At 38.9% G+C, this 23,187-nt stretch overlaps 1 protein-coding gene across 1 annotated transcript in view; it reads left to right on the top strand.

Moving 5' to 3' along the window:
* LOC139738656 (uncharacterized) overlaps positions 1 to 23,187 on the top strand; it is a 293,793-nt gene that overhangs the window by 106,854 nt on the left and 163,752 nt on the right. The window contains exon 3 of the mRNA XM_071649270.1: positions 16,131 to 16,931. Within this exon, the coding sequence (XP_071505371.1) occupies positions 16,131 to 16,931 (801 nt within the window). The remainder of the gene's footprint in view (positions 1 to 16,130; positions 16,932 to 23,187) is intronic.

The following is a 23,187-nucleotide window of genomic DNA, read 5'->3' as shown; positions in this document are numbered from 1 at the left end:
TTCTCTCATGTTTGTGCACTACAATTATCAAGAATGATGCAGGAATGTGTTTGTGCATTTGGCCGAATGGTTATCAAAACTTTTTTTTCCCCCCATGCGATTTCCTGAATGGAGACAGAAGGTGTAATTATAAACATGGCTGCCTCATGGATGGAGCAAGATACCATAATGTCAAAACACTTTTCATGGCTGTATGATGAATTTAGAAACTGAAATAGGATGAACACTTTTATTTTGAAACAAAAAGTACAGACGGGAGGCAGAAATTGAAACAGAGCTTAAAAAAAAACATCAACAACAAAAAACAATAAAATATAAATTATACTGGAAGGAAAGTAGCTACTGAAATCTAACATATGGTTGCCATAGCAACCAGTAATTAGTCCTACAGAGCTAGGAGGTCATTCCGTTCTCATAGATTAAACCATCCTCAGCTGTTTGTCATGGGATAATCACTTGCATTGTGTATTTAGATGCTTTATTTTTATTATTGGTGATTTATGAATTGTGCTTTCTCTGCCGTTGTGCCATGATGGGTTTTAGCCATTCACTGCTAACTAAAATGAATGAAATTCAGTTAGAATTTGTCCTTCCTTAGAGCATTATATGGAAACAGGAAGCATCTTGTGATATGATTTCAGATTTCCTTGTTTTTTGCTCAGCAAAATCACTTTTTTTTCCTTTTTTTTTTGTTCATTCTTTCATTTTTTTTCTCCATTTTTTTGTCCCCGCTGAGCGAGTTCGAGCAGGGGACTATGAAACGGGCTCCGTACGTGTGTGTGTCCGTGTGTTCGTCCGTCTGTGCGTCCGTGTGTGATCAAAATGTTCAATTTGCTACTTCTCTATCATTTATGAGCCAATTTTGATTCTGTTGGCTTTATATGATAGCACTACATGGGAGCTTTGAAACTTCTACACAAAATTTCGGTTGTGACCTTTGACCTTGACCTTTGACCTATATTGTACATTTTGCTTCAAAATGCTACTCCTTCGCCATTTCTAACCCGATTTTGATTCCGTTTGCTTTATGTGATGGCACTAGGTGTGGGCTTCAAAACCTCTACACAGAATTTTGACCTTTGACTTCTTTGACCTTTGACCTTGATTTTTGACCTTTATTGTACATTGGCTACAAAATGCTACTCCTTCGCCATTTCTAACCCGATTTCGATTCCGTTTGCTTTATGTGATGGCACTAGATGAGGGCTTCAAAACTGCTACACAGAATTTTGACCTTTGACTTCTTTGACCTTTGACCTTGATTTTTGACCTATATTGTACATTTTGCTGCAAAATGCTACTCCTTCGCCATTTCTAACCCGATTTCGATTCCGTTTGCTTTATGTGATGGCACTAGGTGAGGGCTTCAAAACTTCTACACAGAATTTTGACCTTTGACTTCTTTGACCTTTGACCTTGATTTTTGACCTATATTGTACATTGGCTACAAAATGCTACTCCTTCGCCATTTCTAACCCGATTTCGATTCTGTTTGCTTTATGTGATGGCACTAGGTGAGGGCTTCAAAATTTCTACACAGAATTTTGACCTTTGACTTCTTTGACCTTTGACCTTGATTTTTTACCTATATTGTACATTGGCTACAAAATGCTACTCCTCCGCCATTTCTAACCCGATTTCGATTCCGTTTGCTTTATGTGATGGCACTAGGTGAGGGCTTCAAAACTTCTACACAGAATTTTGACCTTTGACTTCTTTGACCTTTGACCTTGATTTTTTACCTATATTGTACATTTTGCCACTAAATGCTACTTCCGGCGGGGACATATGTTACGCACCGCGTAATTTCTGCTTTTCCTTGTTTTACCAGTTACACTTAGCTGGCACTGCGGTCTGTGGCCTTATGGGGTAATGTGAGGGATTACAAATGAAAATTATGATCGTCTTCTAGCTTGTGTGACAGGCAAAAAGCAGTTAAAGAATTGAGTGTCTTTCTTGCTCACCGTGTGTGCAGCTAATAGCTCCAATCTTAGCTCTGTGAAGAGACTGTGCTACATGGTGTGGACTCTTCTCTCTTTTGCTGTTGTTATTGTTGGATGGGGGTGGGGAGGTGGAGGGTGGGGAGACCAAGAGAGGAAGTAGGGTGGATAGATTGCTGATCATTACCGCCACATTTGTTTGCCGAATGTCTCTTCCCTGCTTGCCTAGTGTGGTCCAGAATTGAGCACATGCACACAGTTACTAGCACATGAGTAAACACAGACATGCAGACATTGATACAGAAATGGAAGAGAGGGAGAAAGTTGTCCCCAAAGGCGGGGGGGGGGGGGGGGGGGGGGGGGGGGGGAGAAAAAGTAGAGAAGTAATTGGGCAATTGAAAGGGAGATAAGTATCAGACAAAGAGAGATAAGACAGATAAATAGAGAGAGGTGAAAGAGATATGAAGTATGAATGAGAAGAGCATCAACATTTTGACCAAGAGCAAAAGGGAAGAGGAATTAAAAATGAATATTTGATTGTTCCACAGACACTTTCATCATCAGCATGCCCGAGACAAGTTTGTTGTTGTTGGTGTTGTTGTTTAACCCTTGAGTACCAGTGACTGTGGACAATGTGTACAATTAATGCTCTTGGGTTTTATGTGCCAATCAGCACTCAAATCACACAAAAGGGTGAACAGACTAAAGCGTGACATATGAAGAATGATACGCTTGATGTCTCATCGGACGTTCAAACAGAGTCTGGTGATCGATGAATGTGATCAGAGTATGGTGGCTGTGAAACTACTCAGAGTAATGTGTCCACTTTGTTCAAAGGGACGTACTCCTGTCTGCATGTCAGGCTTACAAAACCAAGAAACAAAACTCATTACAAAGAGAAATGTCCATTGTGCCAATTTTGCCATTTTCCTTAGAGCCTTAGAAATGTTTAGTAATGCCTTGTCACTCAATAAACTATAAATTTGTCTTTTTGAAGGTCGTCAAATTGAATTTATCATTGTGTGTCATACAAAATGTAAGATAGGGGTGGAGCTTGCTGTCAGAGTTTAAACATTTGAAAGGAGTGATTCATGATCAAATTACAACTAATGAATTTTTATCAGATTAAGAGATTACATTTACCCCCAACCCTACCCCATCCCTGCGCAAATAGGTTTCCTATGCACACTGCAAAAAGTTTGCCCTGTGGGGGCAGCAGACTCTATACGAATAATATCCTTGCTTCCTACACTTCGTATCTGCCTTTGCATCAGGAGCACAAATCAGATCAAAATGACAGTGCTCTACTGCCAAAGTTTATGAAATTCTGTGGTCATGTGATCACTAAACAAACATTGTCATTTGAGCAGGTGAGAGCCATAGATGTATGGTTGTCAGCCTAATTACAAGGTATTCCTATAAATGCTCTTACAGGGATTTGATTAATTACCTGTTCATACTGACATTAAGCCACTGATTGTCTGCTTAACCCCTTGGAGCTCAATCATGAGAATGCCTCCAATGAAAACTGAATATCCTCTTTTTTTTTCACCCACCTCTCAGCACAGAAGATGATGAAGTCCATTTGAAACTCATGAGCACAAAGCACAAAGTCCCAATGGGCCTGTTCACACATGACCAAAAATAATGGTCTAAATACAAAATTAAACTTGATCCACAAAACAATACAATGCTTTACTGTCTGAATGGGTCTAATGCCAACTGTCACTTGTTGGTGCAATATAGAACATGAGAGCCTTTCAGACTAGAGTCTCCCAGGGACATAAATGTACACCATCCAACAGTCAGTACCAATAGTTACATTAATTAGGTTGTAAGGTAGCTTTTGATTAAAATCTTATCATTGTTTCAGTAACATTTTGATGGGAGTTAATATGAGAGACTCCCCCTGGTGAGAAAGCAAAACAAAACAAAAGATAAACAAGTGCACTGTATGTGAGTTGACAGGCATTGACTTATATACTCAGTATTCCTGGATTTCCTTGTCAATGTCCTCAATGCTGAAAGCCCCAGAATGTAAGCATCAAAGAGGTTAAAGGGATGGTACAGTATTGGTGGAGATGAGAATTGGGCTTTTAACTTTTTGCGAGATACCAAGAAAACACTTATGAAATAGTACAGAGCATACCATTTTAAGAGGAATTCAAATTTATTTGATGAAAATCGGGTTTCGAATGACTGAAACATCCAAAATCAAAGTAAAACAAAGCGATCATAATAAAAGGTGGGTCCCACACTTTATTAGAATTGTCCTGTTTTGGATATCAGCCATTTCAAAACCAATTTTCATCAATAAAACATTGAATTCCTCATGGAATTACATGCTTTTTCATATTTTATAAGAGGTTTCTCATTATCTCACCAAAAAATGTTAGAAACCTGAAATTAGGTCTCAACTAAAAACTATACGATCCCTTTAACAACATGCTCCTTTGCCAAAAATATCACCTCTTAGCAACAGCAATGGGAATGTGCCAATACTGTTCACTTCTTGAATAAACCTGAATAAATAAATGAATGTATGAATGAATGAATGAATGAATGCATGAATGAATGAACTAGGAAAGCACTCTGAGAGCGCAGACCTCCGCCAAGCAGCTACTTTCCACCGATGATCTTGCTCTTCCCAAAGAGATTTTCTCCTCTCCACCACTTGGGAAAAGTTCTTTGGGCTCTTCCATACAGATCAGTGATTTCTACCCATAGGTATACATGCTGAAAAATTGCCCGATTTCCCAATATAGAAGCCTTTGTTACATCATAAACCCTCAGCTGCGCGGCGCACCTCGCCCTAGCAGAAAGTGGAGCACGCACTTTAGTGCGCGCATGCAAACCTCAAATACGCGTAGCCTGAACTCCCAAGCTCATTGACCCTACCTGCCAAAATATCAAAAATCCTTCATAAATTCCCCAAAAATTATCGGATCACTACCAAAATGTAGTCATCTGTTACTTGTATCATTTTAAAGCTTTCCTGCAAGTATCATTCAAATCCGTAACTACTTTTTGATTCATTTTGCACACGGACAAACTAACTAACTAACTAACTAACAAAGGAACACACAAGCCAATGGTAACGAAAACATAACCTCCTCCCTAGGCAGAGGTAATGAATGAATGAATGAATGAATGAATAGAATAAATAAATACTGTAAAACATGATATATTCGCGGCATGAATTTTTCGCGAATTGGAGCCGACGGCCTTTTTTGCGGCATGAAATTTTCGTGAACTGCCACTGGCATTCAATGCATATAGTGTAGACAAGAACTTTTGCGTGCATTTTGATTTCGCGAATCTTGGTGCTCGCGAAATTCGCGCAATTAAAATGCATGCGAATATTCCTCGTTTTACAATAGATAAATAGGTAGATGAAATAAATGAATAAATAAATGAATAAATAAATGAATAAATAAAAAATAAAAAATAAAAAGTACATGAATGAATGAATGGATAAATAAATGAGTAAATGAATGAATGAATAAAGAAAAAAATAAATAAGTAAATGAATAACATTAACAAATGATATGGTTGTATTGTCTGTGCTACAGTATTAGAAGATTCAGATGTGTTATTCAGTAGGGAAGATGATATATTTATTGTCACAGAAAATGTAATGATCATAATGGGTACATCTGGACGTTTAAAAGGAAATTTACCTGAAACATGTGTATGTGGGTTCAGTGAATGTAGAAATATGAGAACACATTAAGTGTCATTGCAACTGATTGACAAATTGCCCTACATCAACGTAAATAAGCACTGAATTGATCAGTGTTTTAGTAGTAGCCATGATGAAAAATCATGGGCGTACATACTCGAGCAGGATTCGAACCTACGACCTCCTGATCACCGGACAGGCGTCATTTCCACTTATGTCGATGTAGGGCAATTTGTCAATCAGTTGCAATGAAAACATCTCGATGGAAGAATTTCATGAATTTGAATAACATTCAGTGTCATTTGACGGGAAATCAGTCTGGTGAAAAGGTACAATATGTTTGATGGTTTTGGGGGGGGGGGGAGTAATTCATGAGCCATCACCTGTGTTGATAAGAAAGTTAAGGTGTCACTTTAATGGAATGATGTAATGAGAAGTGCTCCTTTTCTATAGCATATTGAAAGAGTACAATTCATGTTCCTCCTTTTGAAGATGGGAGAATTAATATTACTCTTAACATATTTGTTATTAAGTTAGTCATATGTCTCAAAAAAGATGAAACATTTGTGGATTTCTCTATCATGACATCACATATTGTTGCAGTCTTCTTGCCCACAAGCAATGAGAGAACAAGAATTTAACCAAAATGATGAAAGGTTTTTTTTTTTATACTTTGAATGACTAGTCCTGATTTCCTCAAACTTTATGGATGCGTGTTACCAATTTATATGCATTCACTGAATTCACATGTATTTTGGGATACATGTAATTCCCCTTTAAAGAAGAAAGACAACCAGACTGGAACTACACATCACCAATCGTGGGAAAAGGAATACGTTACTTACTCCTCATCATGAATTCATTTGCACTAAAAGCAGTGGAGTTATCTCTGTTAAAAATCCATTTATCGAGAAGCTTCCTGTGCGGAGGATTGACAGGGGCTGAAAGCTAATGAGGCCTCAAACAGTCAGAAATTGGTGGCAAATTTGTCAGAAGTGGCTGAGGCACTTGGAACCTCAATTAGCCCGCTAGCTTTCTGATTGTTCGGATGCTAAACAGATGTTTGAAAGAGAGTCATTACAGGATGCTTGCATTCAGCAATTTGTTCACAGAGTTTCCAAGTTTGTGATGTTTCAGAAGCTCAACCTTTCTTCTACAGTGACACATCATCACATCCTGAAAGGACAATTTCACCTTCGTAGACGTGAGGGTTGAGTGAATGCAGCGATATTAGTAGAAAATATCAGTGAGAGTTAGAGGAAAATCTGACAATCCGTTCAAATGTTACAATTTTTTAAAGTTTCTGCTCAGTCAGGGCTGGATGAGAAGACTACCATAGCTTGTGATGTCACATGTGTACAACGATATAAAGAAAGTATAAAGAAAATTCAACATATCGACTTCTCTCTTTTAGAAGGCAGGGGTAATAATATTTGAAGTTGAAGAAATGTGCACTTTCTTCAAAAAGTAAAGTTTTGTGAAATTCTCTTTTTATTTTCCTTATATCGTTGTACGCATCTGACATCATACGCTGTAGTAGTCTTCTCATCCAGCAGTGATTGCGCAGACACTTTAAAAATTCATAACTTTTGAAGAGATTGTTGGATTTTCCCCAAACGTTCACCGATGTGTTCTACTAATATTGCGGCAATCACTCGACCCACATGTCTATGAAGGTGAACTTGTCCTTTAAGAGGGCTGTTGTTTTTTTTCTTCCTCGCCGAGCATTTTTTGTTTTTTTCAAGGGGATGGGCAAAATTTGCAGGCAACAGTTATGGGTTGTGTTAGGTGTATGTAGAGAGTTTATATCCTTTTGTTCAATTTGTGTTCTTTGTCCCAACTTCACCCTACCCAACTCCCCTCTCCTTACAAGAGAAGGGGTTAAACTGTATATGCTCCCCCTCTACTTATACATCTCTTACTCTCTCCCTCTACTTCTCTCTATATTCCTCCTTCGTGAAAGTGTTTAACACTCCATGTTCAAATTGACTTTTATTGAAAGACTAAACATGTACATATAGAATGGTAGAGACTGTTTATCATGAACAGACATTACATAATAAATGCTTTGAAACTTTCAAGTTTCATGAGTTTGCACTACATGGTGATATTGGTTGCAAACCCTTATGCAAATTAGATAACATGGTGTTGTTATCACCTAAGTACTCTGCCTTTTATTTATACTTCACAAAATATGATGTCAAAGTCATACTCTTTGTAGGTGATCCAGTATGAAACTACAAAATGTTGCTCCTAAAGGGGATCAGTGTCATGAAAGAACGACGATAACTTTGGGCAGAGGATACAAGTCTTCAAAGGGTGTGTACAGTTCTGGTCGAGGTGAAGATTTAGCTTTTAACGTTTTGTGAGATATTCAGAAACCACTCTATGAGATGTCAAAGAGCATGCGGTTCCAAGGGGTATCAAAAGTTTATTCGATGAAAATCGGTTTTGAAATGGCTGAGATATCCAAAAACAATGTGAAACAAAGAGATACTAATAAAGTTGGGGCATGTCGCCTTTTATTGTTAGCACTTTTTTTGATATCTCAGCCATTTGAAAACCAATTTTCATCAAATAAACGTTGAATCCTTCTTAGAATTACATGCTCTTTCATATTTCATAAGAGGCTTTTCATGATCTCACTTAGGAATGTTGAAAACATGAATCCCTACCTCAACCAGTACTGTACAGTTCCTTTAACTTTGATTTCATTAAAAAAAAAGAAAAGAAAAGATGCAATTTGGATAAAAATTTGAGACTTGTTAGGCAATCACCCCATCTTGTTTGTATGTGTGGTTGTGAGTAGTTAGTATTAAACACAGTGTCATGTATACACATTTAAACTTATATGAATTAGTTCCATTGTATTCTTCATATTATTTGCCCAATATTTCACTAAATACCAATCCATTTGCAAATATCTTACTCTGTCTGTTAAAGTCAAATTGATCATGGAATATAATTAAACTTGAACACTCTTTTACACCATTCTCTCTTCGGTATTCCCCCTCCCACATTCCTACCTGTCTGCTGCCCCCACTGTTCCATATCTGTGTCTGGCATCTCGTATTATCTGAAGATCAAATGTGTGCAACCCCCAACTCCTTCTCGCAGAAGGGTTAGTCATCACATCTTGGATTGAGAGCCAGAAGGCTGTATCTTCACAGACTGTGTCTCTCATTAAGATCCTTCTGTATCTTACCTGATGAGTGAATTCATATAGCCCTCTATTGGTGATTGTTTTCTTTTGTTTTATAGTGAATATCTCTCTTTAGAAGCATCCTTGTTTTTTGTGCGGGAATTAGTCATAGAGGGACAATAGCCATGCATAATAACATTATATTGGGGAGACAATAATAGCTGTGAAAATAACATTACACTGGGGAGACAACACTTAAAAATTAAAGTTATATTTGTTGTTTTGAGCTCACTGTGGGTCTTTGTCTTTGCACATACACACACACAGACAAAAAAGAAATGCTCAGGAAATTTGTCATCTTAAAGGAGAGATGAGAGAGACACTTGTTCTGTGAGAGCAGGAAGGAAGTAAGTGAGTGACCATTTATATTTCCCCAGGCTGTCAAATCTCCCGGGCGCCGGTCCAAAGGAAATAGGGAGGATGAGCTCATGGCACGTCACATACACACCCACTCAAAAACTGTACAGCAGCTCCGCAATTGTTTATTGACAATTAGCCTCGAAATTCATTTACGTCTCTGAGCCTGTGTGGTCTGTTTATGCGAAATCAAGAGAGCGCAGACATATCCGTCTTTTACAAATCGAGTTCAGTGAGCTCTTGCTGGTTAATGTCAGTCCGTGTCTGTGAGCAGCTAATTGGTTGGATGATGTCATCTATTTTTTGTTTTGTTTTCTTTTAGTTTGTGTCTCTTTATTGGGGGAAAGGGATAGGGAGATGGGAGGGCTCGGTAGATGGTTTGTGTGGTTAAGAAACAAATGATGGGCAGAAAGGGTTGAAAAGCATTTGAGGCAAAATTTGTCATTAGAGCAATATGAGGGAAAGAGAAGGAGGGAACAAGGGGTATGTTATGGGTGGGGTGGGTACTGGAAATTTCATGTTCACCCATTGAGGATGATTCCCGAGTATACTCAGGTAGGTTTCTACGGGATAAGCGTGTTGTAGCAAAATCAGCCCGTCCTCAACTAGCTAACAACAGACAGGACATAGCAGAGAGAGGACAGCAAGATAGGAGATGGGTGCGTGAAGGGGGGAACACTCTTGGAAGGAGGGGGTACAAACAAGAAGGGGGGAGGATGGTGGTTGTGAGGGGAGCAATAGATGGGATAGAAGGGGTGTAGCCAGTGGGAGTGTGCAGAGGGTCCATGTTGTCGGTCCATGATGAGGAGTACCGACCAGACAAGAAAAGAGGGCGTAGGAAGGGTTGGTAATGTGGATGGAGGGGTAAGGGAGGGGTTCAAGGGAGGAGAGGCAGTGACAAGAGGGGGGAAGAGTGGTGGTGACGAGGGGGATGAGAAGTGAATGAGCTCCAAATGGGAGGCGAGGAAGCGACCCGTCAATACTTGGCCTGGCACCTTGTTAAGGCATAGAAAGTTGAGACAGTGACTTCTCAGTGCTAAAATGCACTTTTTGTGGGACCAAGGCATTCAATAAACTGTAGATGACAGTCCTGACAATATGAATTCCAGTCAGTTGCACTTCATTTATAATGACGACCTGCACCTCCTCCATGCTTCATATTTCTATCGTGCCTAAATAGTAATTTCAGTACATTTGTATTAATTTGAAAGCTACATTCTGTTTGTACTCATATCTTAGGAAAAACAAAATTGAAAAAGATTTAGAAAAAAAAAGTTTTCCAAAGTTTTGGTGTTCTTCTCTTGTGGTGGAGACACAAGGATTAGAATGAAGTGTGTTTTACATGGTGCTGTGAAGACACCATTAACATCATAATGGCATTATGTCATACTGCCATACTCTTTGCCTTGCATCATCCTAACCCCACTCCACCCTTCATCCCCATTGCCTGGGAGTTGGAAAATAGGACAAGAGGATCCAGACTTGATTTGGTACTCTGGATTTCGGTGGGAGATGTGTACATAGCGATGTTCCACGGTAACCGCATCCAACTCCTCATCTGATCATCCACTGGCAGCCAGATTTGCTCATCGGATTGGGAGCTTAAGCGCATCAGCCGCCTGCGCCACAAGTAGACCGGGCTAAGACTGCATCTGTGCAGTTGCCATGGTTACCTCCCTGCAGGGTGAAGATTTATGAGCTTAGATGCCCAATAAGCCCAAAGCTCCCTGCGTAAAGTGATGGAGCTATATTTTGCCATCTGAATTAATCGGTGCCATGCAGGGGCATAACAGCAAGCAAGGGCATCGAATGTGAGCCAGTTACATGACTAGTTATCGTATTCCTTCAGTGGTGTTTTTTTTTTTTTTTTCAGGCTTGTTAGTGCAAGACCCAACTCACAAGATGATTCAGGCAAGCCATAGTTATTGTTCAGTGTTTGGTAGCTAGAATCATGCATGTGTGTCAAGATGGTCATTGATGTCATTAATGTCTTCCAAGCACTGTGAAGTCTCAGAAGTTCACCTTCTCCTTGAAGATGTTGCAGTGGTAGCTGATTTTGGTGAGGAGGCCAAGTTCTTTCCCCCGGGCCAAGACTGTAGCTCAAGAATGGCATATTCATTGCAGAAACTCTCAGATCAGACCAAATGCAAGATGGAGAAGAAGGAGAATGACAATGAAAAAGATGAAGAAGAAGGAGGAGGAGGAGGAAGAGAAGGAGACTGAGAAGAAGGAGAAGGTTGAGAAAGAGAATAAAATGAAGAACAACTTGCAATAGAAAGAAGAGGAAGAGAAAGAAATGGCAGAGGAGGAAGAGATTAAAAGGAAGAAAAGAAGATGAGGAGGAGAAGAAGATGAGGATGAAGAAAAAGCATGAAGAAAAGAGTATAAAGGAAAAGGGAAAAGCAGGAGAAGAAAAAGGGGGGGAGGGAGAAGGAAAAAGAGAAGAAGAGAGAAAGTAGAGGAAGAGCATGAGGAAAAGAAAGGGCAAAGGAAAAAGGAAAACAGAAGAAAAGATGAATGAAAAGGACTAAGAGAAGAAAAAGAGGAGAAGTGGAAGAAAAGCATGAGGAAAAAGAGAAGTTGGTGGAAAAGGAAAACAAAGAGAAGTGGGAGAAGATGAAGGAGAAAGTTAAGGAAGAAAAGGAGGAGGTTAACAGAGTAGAGGAAAAAGAATCCATGTTCAGTAGGATAATCCATTGGCTAAGAGGATCTCGGATGGTTCCATCTGGGTTGCCATTGACCTGACGCTGGTCTCAGGAATGGAGACACACACCAGCAAAGTTGGATTATCCTCAAGAATTATCTCTCCATGAATCCAACTCTGCTGGGAGCCAAGTTTACGTAATAAATGACAACTTTGGTTGGAGGAATCTGCATTGTTTTTCTTGTTCTTTTTTGGATTTCTTTAAGGTGGGGTATCAAAGAAGAATGGCTCCAGAATGATTCCACTGGGTCCAAGGGGCTGGTGTCTGCAGGCACACAAGCAATAGCCAGAAGTGGACCATAAAGGAATATTCTACTTGATGTTTCTTTAATTTGGTCAGTGCGTGCCATAGTTGAGACAGTCTCAGCGAAATTTATCATAGAGGAGAGGTTGAGTTGTGAGATTCGGTGACCGAATGTAGCAGTGCTCTAAATGTTAGCTTTGATTCTAGGTTTGTGTGGATATTTTTCATTTGAATCATAAGACACTGATACAATTGTTTGTCAGTGAAAGTTTGAGGAAAATTGGGCAATCTGTTCTAAAGTTATGAGACCTTTTTTTAAAGTTTTTATTCTTAAGTTATCATTCTCCTTAAACATTTTCTTCAACTCAATATAACGCAGTATAGATTGTATATAGGCTTGTAGTGTAATTGCAAAGGCAATGTGTTTAATGATTATATGGTTTGTTTGTTTGTTTGTTCATTTGTTTGTTTGTTTTTATTTGACATTTGGCTATGTGCCAGAAACTCATCGAGTCAGCCTTTCTGTGACTTGAAAATGTTTCATCATCAAGTCTAGAACCAGCCACTCTATTTTTAACCAGAAGTATTTTGTTTCAGTGGGTTTTTGTATTGTTCCTGCTGCGGTCGGACTTTTCTCTTTGTCATGCATCAGATGTTGATTTTCACGGACTGACAGTGTCTGATTAATGACACTTTTAAACTTTTTTTTAATGGTCCCCTGGGATAGACAACTGTCAGACAAGAAGGAGGAAACTTTCTGCTCCAGGCAGACCGCCCTCCCTCTTCCCCCATCACATCCTTCCGCTCCTTCCATCCAAGAGGTCATCGTCGCATCCTCTTTCTCCATGTCATTCTCCGTTTCTAGATTTTAAGACTGTCCATTATCATGTGAGCCGACATGGACCCCCTCTCCTCCTTTTCCCTCCTCCCCCTTTCTATTAAAGAGTCTAATCATTTCCTTTACCTCAAATAGATCCCCTGCATTCCCTCTTAAGAAGCATGTCAAATTAATGATAATCTGACTTCCCAATGTACTATTTAACACTGCATAAACTTGATCCTTCTCTTTGAGGGAGTTTGTGAAGTGTTGGGGGGGGGGGGGGTATCATAATGAACAGAAAGCTTACTTTCTCTTCTTTGTTTTTCTGCATGATATTACTGATCAAGTGCCGAAACTTGGCCTGAAGAACTCTAGATGGAGTACATATGAAGAGTTTGTTCGCAAAAACCAATAAGTCCATTTTTGAGGATTTTGAAGCACGGTCTCTGTCATAAAGTACAAAATAATACCTTTTAAATGATATATTTGTCACTACAAATAAAGTGAAATTATGGTCAAAAGAAGCAAAAATTTTCTTATTGTTCTCTTTATTTTTCTTGACCTTTAATCGCAGATATCTCCATTTGGCAAATATGGACTTATCGGTTGTTGCGAACAAACTCTTCATATGCAGCGAAGACCTGGCTGATAGAATACCAACAAGTCCATTATTGTGTTCTCTATTGAATCTGTGACATATTTGTGTGTATGCTTTACTGCATGTGCCATTTTATTGCAATGGAATAACAAAGATAACATTTGCCGTGTAGGGAATGTGAGGGATGACGTATAGCGCCCGAAAAAGCATTCTTTTTCCCATAAAAGATATGTATGATTAGGACAGTGACAGAGATGACTGTACTAAATGCTTTCTGTTTCTTGTTGGTAGAGTTTGTGGTCTTCAGGAGACTGTTTTGTTTACTTTCTTTGTTTGTTTGCTGTAATTTTGAGGGTTTTGCTGATGCAGACAGTACTGCTGGAATATCAAGCCATTTACTTTTTGCAGTAAACAGGGCCTCTGAAGGCATTTGTCTTACGTGTATGAGACGAGTAATCACTGTATCATTGGCTAAGAATCGTTGCTCCGTCACTTGCGTCTGACACCGGATCTATGCTGATTACTTTGATTTGGTGTCTCCCTTACACTCTTGATGAACTACAAAAACAGCATGGACAAGGAAGTGATATTGTGGGGCTAGAAACATGCAACAAAATGCATCTCCCGCTCTCGAATAGCTAGCTGGTATGTTTTTGTCGTGATTGCAGCAAGTGGACATTGCACATGCACGACTGCCCCAATTCCAGTTGCTAGGGTGACCGCCACGATTAGCGCAGTGATTGACGAGGGATTATCACCTTCATTGGCCTTGCAAAAGTCCTTGTGTGAATGAATAGAAAACTCTTCTCAAGTATTGAGTGAAGGGTATCTTGTCAAGTGTGTAGAATTAAGCCATGTTTGACAGGTGGTATAAATACAATATTTTCAATATCTTAAAGGGACAGGTCCAGCTATATTGAAGAAAAGAAAGATGTGTCTACTTTTGACAGAATGTCTCTCATGTAGTTTTTTTTGTTTTTGTTTAGAATCACAAATGGAGATCACAACAGATGACTTGGTTGTTCATCTCAGATTTAAAGTTGGAGCAGTTTAACCCATTCCATACTGAATTTTGAAATCCCCATAGACTTAATACCAAGGTCACCAGTCACCTCTACACTACCGGGACTATGCACTTTTAACTTCTCAACCTTCACAAACATGTTCCTCCTCTTTCTTTTCTCTTCTTCCAATGGATATTGTTCATTGTAATATAACAATTGGCTTGCATGATGTAAATACCAAAGTATGATGATACCTAACAAGAGTAGATATGAAATGCTCCATGTTTGATTGTTGGAATATTTCAATAAAGGAAATATTGGAAAAAAACGAACAAATTGTTTTAATTTCAGAGATCGGTATAAAATTGTAAGTTGTGTAAGTGTGTTGCATATATTCTGAGGAAAAGTGGCAAGTATTCACAGGTTTCTTGGATATGCCATCTCCACTCCCCACCTTCTCTACCCTGTCAGCTTTAAATCCGTTGAAGACGAGTCCCGAGAATACTCAGGGAGGTGTATATGGGAAATGCATGTTGTAGCAAAATCAGTCAGTCCTCGATGGGTTAATGCTGTGTGTACACTGCCTAGAAAATATCATCTGAGATGCATAAAATGTATTTGTAATAGATGTAGGGGGACGCTGTGGCATAGTGGATAAGACTCCCGACTCCCAGTCGGAGGACACGAGTTTGATTCCCGCCCAGTGCTTACGTCCTTGGACAAGATGTTTTTACCCACAATGTCCCTCTAGACCCAGGTGTATAAATGGGTACCTGGCAATGCTGGGGTAATAATAATGGCAGGGCCCTCTGGTAGAGCAGTGGCAACAATGAAGAGGCTACCCTGGATAAATAAGACCTTATTATTATTATTATTTATTATGTAGGACCTACACACAACTCAAGGTGTTACAAGGTATATTCTGATCATTCATTTTGATTTGGGTGACAAAACAGCCACAAACAACTAGTGTAGTAAAACCACTCGATTTTCCATCACACTTGCAAAGATCTGCCAAATGCAGAGCTGCCAATAAGTACTGATTTTCAGTAATTTCTACTGAAATTGGAAAAGAATACTGAAGGTTACAAGCAAATTACTGATTTTAGAAATCATTGTCTGTGATATATTCTATTACACTATTGAGGATTACTGATTTTCACTCCGAAAAGGTGCAAATTACTGATTTTCAGCCATCAAAGTACTGAAAGGCTTTTACAAAAGTTGGCAGCTCTGCAAATGTGTGTAACCCAGGAAAAAGATTCAGTATTAAAAAGGGTTTAGGAGGTCCCCCTTGTTCAGTTTAAACTCTAGTGTCAGAAAGACCTGTTATACTGCCCTCTGGAGGTTGAGGTTGAAACAAAAATATTGATGTCCTTGTGGAACCCCTTCCCCACACTACCCCTCCCACAACCATTCACAACTAGGCGCTCATGTGTGTGAGTGTATGTGCATGTGTGTCTTTTTCCCTCTTACTGTCTGTTCCTCTCTCTCCCTCTCTCTCTCTCTGCCTTAGTCACACCCTAGCCTGTGGTAAAGGCCTGATCTAATTTACATGTGTGTTTGTTTGGCATGGCAGGTTCTCAACAACAACACCAGCGTGAGTTCTGCCGCCGAGCAGGGTGTGGACAGTCTTCTCCACTACTCGCCGCCCTGCAGGATGGTCGAGAGTCTCAACAACAACCACTCCGTCGAGGAGAAGGACGACGACATGAGGACTTTCTCGCTCTTGCAGGATACCGCTACCACCGCAGCCACCACCACCACCACCACAGCCACCACCATCGCCGGCACTGATGCTAAGATATCACAAGAGTGCGCAACTGTGGACGATCAGTCCATGCAGGAAGTCGAGGCGTTCGACCGGCCCGAGATCGTTCCCCGCGATACCATGTTTGAAGGCAGCGTGGAACATAAAAATAATTCCAACCATGCACGACAGGACTTCTTTGACTCTTACGACCCGACGTCGACGATTATCGCCAACGACGATGAGGAGGATGGGGGAGACCCCTGCTTGAGCTCAACACACTCCTCGCCGACACTCTCGCACCACGAATGTTTCCAGGTGGACAACACCACGTACAGTGCGCCGAGCTCGCCTCACGGAAAGCAGCCACTGTCGCGCCACCCGAAGAAGAAACTGGTCCGGAGACAGTCTTCCCCACCGACGAGCACGACGAACGCCGACGCCGACGATGAGCCCGAGGCAGATCAGGCTGTGCCGCCAGACTCGCCGGGCACACGTGTCAAGTTCCGCCGCAGCTTCTTCAAGCGCTTCTCAGCGGGGAATAAAGAGGAATTACAAGGAAAGACTCGTGCTCTGTCTGTGAGAGAAAGGACCAAAGTTCAAAAGAAGACCCAACCAGAAAGCAAGAAGGTGAGTCTCCTTTCAGATGAATCATACAAAATATTTAAAAGTTACTAAGTTATTTTCATCCACCCATATATCGTCGCTGGGGCGACAAGACCTCGTATCAACAAAATGTCAAATGTTCCGGAGAGCAAAAAAACTTGGCAGCCAAAGCACTGTATCCAATGGGATAGACATTCCTTTGACATGCCGTGATGGCTTCATTTTGGGGGTAAGACATCTAGGATTTGGACAAGACATCACTTAACTGATTATCTCACCATTAATCCAAAAGAGTCATTGTCACCAAAATTGCAGATACAACATCTTGTCACCTCAGTGACGATATGCTCCTTGTGCCACTAGTGTGACTGCCTAGCTCAAAATCCCCACTCAAGGAGTAGGCCAAAATGAATTTCCACTTTCCTGCATAGTTTAAAAGAGTAAGCTCTAAAATTTAAAAAAAAATGATAACTTAGTAAAAGCAAAACATCCTAACCCATTCATGAAGTGATTAGAATAATAGCGAGTTCGAAAGTGCGGTTTCATAGAAAAAAAAAATGGAATAGAGGATCTAAAAGCTGGGGTTACTCAGGCATGCTGTGCAGAAATATAATTGAAAACACATTCTATTTCACAGGGAAAGCAGCACCTGTCCAAAAAAAAAAAATATGGTCCGTTAAAATTGCTAATATCTCAATTTTGGTTTTATTTTGAAATGTCAAATTTTGACAATTTGTTGACAAAATACTTACCCTCCCAGGTAGGAAAAGTGTTTGAAGATGTGAGTCGATCAACCCAAATGACAAATTTTGGTCCATTTTAGAAAATCCTATTCTGTGACTTGTTATGGAATTTGAGTTAGGCAGTCACAAACAAGTATAATCCATTTGCCATATATACTTTTGTTCAAAGTTACTCTTATTACCTACATTTTGTGATCAAGCAATCGTGGTGTGCGGAATGAGTTAGAGGAAGGAAATTTGAAGACTTGTCACAAAAATGCTGTAGTGTGGTTTCTGCTATAAAGAGAAATTGTGATAATATGATTTGTCTATATGATGTGATGTGAGGGCACTACCCTTATTACTGCCCTATCATTGTGGTATGCCCATTTCACACTTGAATCAAGAGAGACTTCAAGGGTGAAGTATCATGTTAAATGAATGTGAACAGTGGTCAGACTTTGAGCTTTCTCTACAAGGTGGAGAATATGTGTGAAAAACAGAAATGCAAACATTGGACATCATATTTTATATTTGTTTAATGATGTGAGATGTTTAGATGCTGTGAAGTATTGAGTCTTGTATCCCCCCCCCCCCCAATAACAATAGCTTTCATTTGACCTATATATTGATGTACAATCCGTAGTGGACAAGATGTAGTGACTCCCACTCCCACCCCATACAAATCACTTTGGCTTGTATTCTTTGTACCCCAAAGGACGAAATGTATTCTTTGAACTCTAAGGGATGGTAACATAATTAAAGTGTGTGTGATTGTTCTGCAGAATTGACAGATTTACATGGTGCTTCAAAGTATTCAAGCTTCAAAGTCTTGAGACAGTGCCGAAATATATTGAAAAGTTTGATTGCAAAACGAATTAACTAACTACACTCTTGTTAAGGTTAGACATTTGCAATAAAAGCTGCTGAAAGAAAAGAAGAAAAAAAAAGACAGGGAAAAATGGGGTATTTCTACTCAAAACTTCCAGAAGAATCATTGTGATGAAACAATTGAGGTATCACTGGAAAGAAATTGTTCTTGCTCTCTTTGCCGATGAACTTACTTTCAAGTATACTTAACCCGTTCCATACCAGAACCTGGTGGTCTGTGTATTAAGTCTATGGGGATTTCAGAATTCAGTATGGAACGGGTTAAGTATGGTGCATGACCTGTTTTTCAATCAACTTCTCCATACATGTGTAGTCTTATCTTGATTGATTTCTTCAGGAGGGGATAGCAACAGAGCATATCAAATCACAATATGGCCATTTAATCAGTGGAGGCAAATGCCATGCCCAATAAGAGTGAGACATCGTATTGGCATTCAGATGAATGGTTCATCTTTATGAACTTGTCTGTTTGCATACCGGCAAGTCACAATTCCGTCACAAGTGGGTGAGAAAAGCTTTTTTAGCCTATAAGGGCATGTACTCTGCGTTTGAATGAGTGCCAAGTGTAGGGTAATGCAAGTAACCTTAGTGTGTCTTTCTTCAGATTTCTCATTTTCCATGCTGTAGTTTGACAACACTTTCCAGAGGAGACGTCACTTCAGAATGATTCGATAAATGACTTTCCTACGTGTAATCATGCAGAATAATATATGTAGGATGATGCAGCTGTGATTTTTTAACCCATTGAGGACAGACTAATTTTGTTATAACATGCATGCATTTTCCATAGACACCTGCACGAGTATTGTCGGGATGCGTCTTCAGTGGATTAAATGTTTGCCAATTTGTGTCTATTTTTACTCTTGTAGTTGACATCAAATTACACAATTCCAAACCAAATTCAGTAGTCACTCAGCTTTAAAAACAGTGAAGAAAATTGAAATTTTCAAATTCTGTTATTTTTCTTTCGATTCTTGTTGGCATAAAGCTATTTGGCTGTGATTGAATACTACACTGTGTGCTTTAGGTAAATAATGTAAAGGAGTATGTTTTTTCTTGCAAAGTAACAAGAAACAGCCAGCTTGGGGATAGGAGGAAATTCAACCAGAGGGTAGCACTTTCTTAGAAATCATGTTTCACATTGTTCATGTGTTAGAACATTATCTCATATTTACACTGTTACATCCATGTCATGACTTAGTTAATTTCCACCTTGGAACAACTGGAAAATAATTGTAGAATCAATTTAAAGGGAAAAAGTGGTAGTATTTATTTACAACATATATCTCAGAGGAACACGTAATGTATGATATTGAACCATTATTCAACCCAGGCTATATACATGTACACTGTGAAACCAAAGCCATATATGGAAGATATTTTTTTTTTCCATTATGAAAGTTTACAAATATGGAAGAAATCTATTCATCACAACCATTACTCATATTAGCATTGCTCTGTAACTTGATTGAATTCTGAAAGTATCACTGAGATTACTCATTGATGAGCCCTATGGGTATAGAAAATACTTTTTTTGAATATTGGGATATATGGCAAGAGCCCTGAATCAATAGAAAGTACGAGAGGTTTCCTTTTAGAATCGGAAATCAAAACTGTCTATAATTAGTGCAGATTCAAGTTCCTGTTTTTGTACAGATATCTGGATTTTTTTTTTCTCTTTGTTTAATCCTTCATGTTTACTTGGCTATCCAGAGCTAGGCTTTGCATGGCAGTGCAGCCAGCAGCCCTCCCGAAAAAATGCCACACTCGATTAACATCAATATCGCACTGTTTGTCTCACTGGAAGTCATTATTTAGCCGAATGCGATGGCGCTGGTCACGTGATCACAGCGGCGTAATTGGAAGAGAGTTTCGGACCCATAAACACGCAATATATACATCCTCAATTGGTTTCTTGAGAAACCCTCAATGCCAATTCTCATCACGCAAGTTTTTCCTCGGCAGGTTCACCTCCGAGCATCCGTTTGTGTAAACACGCACTCCATTATTCTTCGTCATCTTCAGAATTATTGTCCTCAATAGGCATGGAGTAAGATTTTCTTCATCTTCTCTCTCTTTCCCCTTCCCCACCCTTAAAAAAGTATGTAAAAGCAGAGAGAGAGATAGAGAGTTCAAATTATTAGTCAGATTGAAACATTGCATACTTTCCCACTTTTTATAACAGAACTTGCTCTCTCTCTCTCCCTTTCTCCTCCCCCTCTCTCTCTCTCTGTCTTTCTGTCTCTCACTTTGTATGTCTGTTTGTCTGTCTAGAGCTCTCTTATTTTTATCTTCCCTTTTTACATCTGACCAATATTTGTAAAAATTATTTCATTTTATTTTGATTGATATAATCTATGTCAGTATGATGTCATTGCTGTCTTAATGCATCCCACTCATGTGAAACAAAAAACAAACAAACAAACAAACAAACAAACAAACAAACCAAACACACACCAAACACACACAAAGTAGAATAGAAAAAGCAAGGATCTAGAAAGCCTTTCTGTTGAAGATTGTCACATCAGGCGTTTGTACCGCGTGTGTCTGTCATGAATAGACAGTTAAGGTCGTTGGATGCAATGGCTGCAAGTCTTGCAAAATACTCCTTTTTTTTTGTCTTTCCCGTTTTTTAAAAGTCTAGTAATTTCAAAAGTGCAGGGGTCACCTGTCGCTGGAAGTAAGCATTAAAGATACAAGTTTTTGATTTGCCAGCAAAACATGTTTGCCGTCCATCTCAAGCATGATTGACCCTCCTCGACGTAATGCCAAACTCTATTTCTGTCTCCAGAATGAGCCTAATCAGGGACCTAAGGAGATGTATCGAGGGAGGTCAATAAAGTGATTGAAACTCTTCAAGATCACAATTAATCCCTGGAGAGAGTCTAATTTTCAATCATGTAACTTGCAAACAAACCTCCGGTACCATACTATGAATGTAGAATTAGGATATTATACTTAAGGCAACAAAGAATATGTTTTGTGTATATAGTGTTTAAACATTGAGTCAAAACACAATACAATCTTCACAGGTAAACTGATAGGTTTTATCGATGGAAACAAAACAAAAAAAGAGTAGTTGTGAATTCACCCCAAAGCCTTTGACATATCTTTTTATTGGAGTATGAAGACTGTATTTTGAGAGATCTATGACTTGATTTGACATTAAAGAGATATCCAAAAACAGAGACATCCTAATAAAATGTGGATCCAACTTTTATTACAACCACTTTATTTTGATATGATTTGATTTATTTATTCTCTGTATGCCATTTTTTCAAATACATCAACTTTCTGCAATTTCATTAACAAAGTACAAAATACTGGTAGTATACTTTCAACAATTTTCATCATTTTCATCAAATATACAATACATCTGTAGTACAATTACATGAGTAACATGTTAATAATTTGCATACAGTACGATTGCCAATAATAAGCACAACGCTTGACTGTTTGTTTGTTTTGAATATTTCAGTGATATCACAAACTGATTGTCATGAAATAAAATTTGAATGCCTCTTAGAATTGTATGCTCTTCAGTATATCATAAATGATTTCTACTTATCTCACAACAAGCTAGAAATCTGAATCCTCCATCTCGACCAAAACAATACCATCCCTTTAGATCTTTAAATGCTTGGAGAATCATATGTCATTTTCCTCCATATATGGTTTGTTATTCTTACTCCTTGGGCCACTTAAAGGCACGGACCTTGTATAAGATCTCCCCAGAATGTCCCTTTTGCTTGAATGTTTACATTTGTTTGCATAGAGATTTTGGTCATCACCTTTGAAAGTGAGCCACATGTTTAATGGCACTGTTTGAAGACATTATTTGCCATTTGCAGATGAAACCAAAACCAAACTTTAGTGCTTCAAATAGTTCTAAAATGTGTGTTAAGGATAGAAACAACCAATGCAAAAATTTGAATCAATATAATCAATGTTAAGTATTGTTGAATATACAAAATGTGAATAATAGTTATAATAGATATGTTTCTAGACTAAACCATAATAGACTATAAACATTTATGGTTTATTGAGAAAAATAGTAATATCTCCCTATATCTTAGGCTTTATTGCCAAATTTTGTATGGCTGGATGTTCTGTGATACGACTGACCTACACATATGCGTCAAATGTGATATCTCAAACACTTTGTAAATCACTGCTCCCAATGGTAAACAGTACCTTCAATGAATTTCCAGTACTGGTATGACAATGTAATTTTCAAAGTGTTTACTATACTGGAGTGTTTTGCTTTGTTTTTGTTTTTGTTTGTTTCGTGCACCTAAATGATTTTTTATTATCATGTACAGCTCAGTCAGCAGTTTTATCGCCTGCTTCTGAAATTGAGCCACCTTGTTACAACATATTATGTGAATTTCCTCTACACTTCCACTGCGCAGTTCCCATTCTTGCCTTCCTTATCTAAAGTCTTCATTCATGGTCATTTGTTTTTGTCTTAATTCTGTAATGTAGTCTTAATATGTTTATAAAGGTGACACTAAGTACTCTCTAAAAAAAATCGAGTGAAAATTTTCACTCTAAAAAGAGTGAATACAAAAAAGGGTGAATTTCGAGTGAAATTGGAGTGAATTTTGAGTGAAAATGCTCATTTTCACTCATTTTGGGGTGACGTCAGGGATCACTCCAAAATCTTC

This window comes from Diadema antillarum, unplaced genomic scaffold (assembly GCF_040938485.1).
Source record: "Diadema antillarum isolate AM-2024a unplaced genomic scaffold, OU_Dant_1.0 seq00000763_RagTag, whole genome shotgun sequence".
Taxonomy (NCBI): Eukaryota; Metazoa; Echinodermata; class Echinoidea; order Diadematoida; family Diadematidae; genus Diadema; species Diadema antillarum.
Note: the sequence above shows the minus strand (reverse complement) of the source record. Positions and strands in the feature narration are given on the sequence as shown.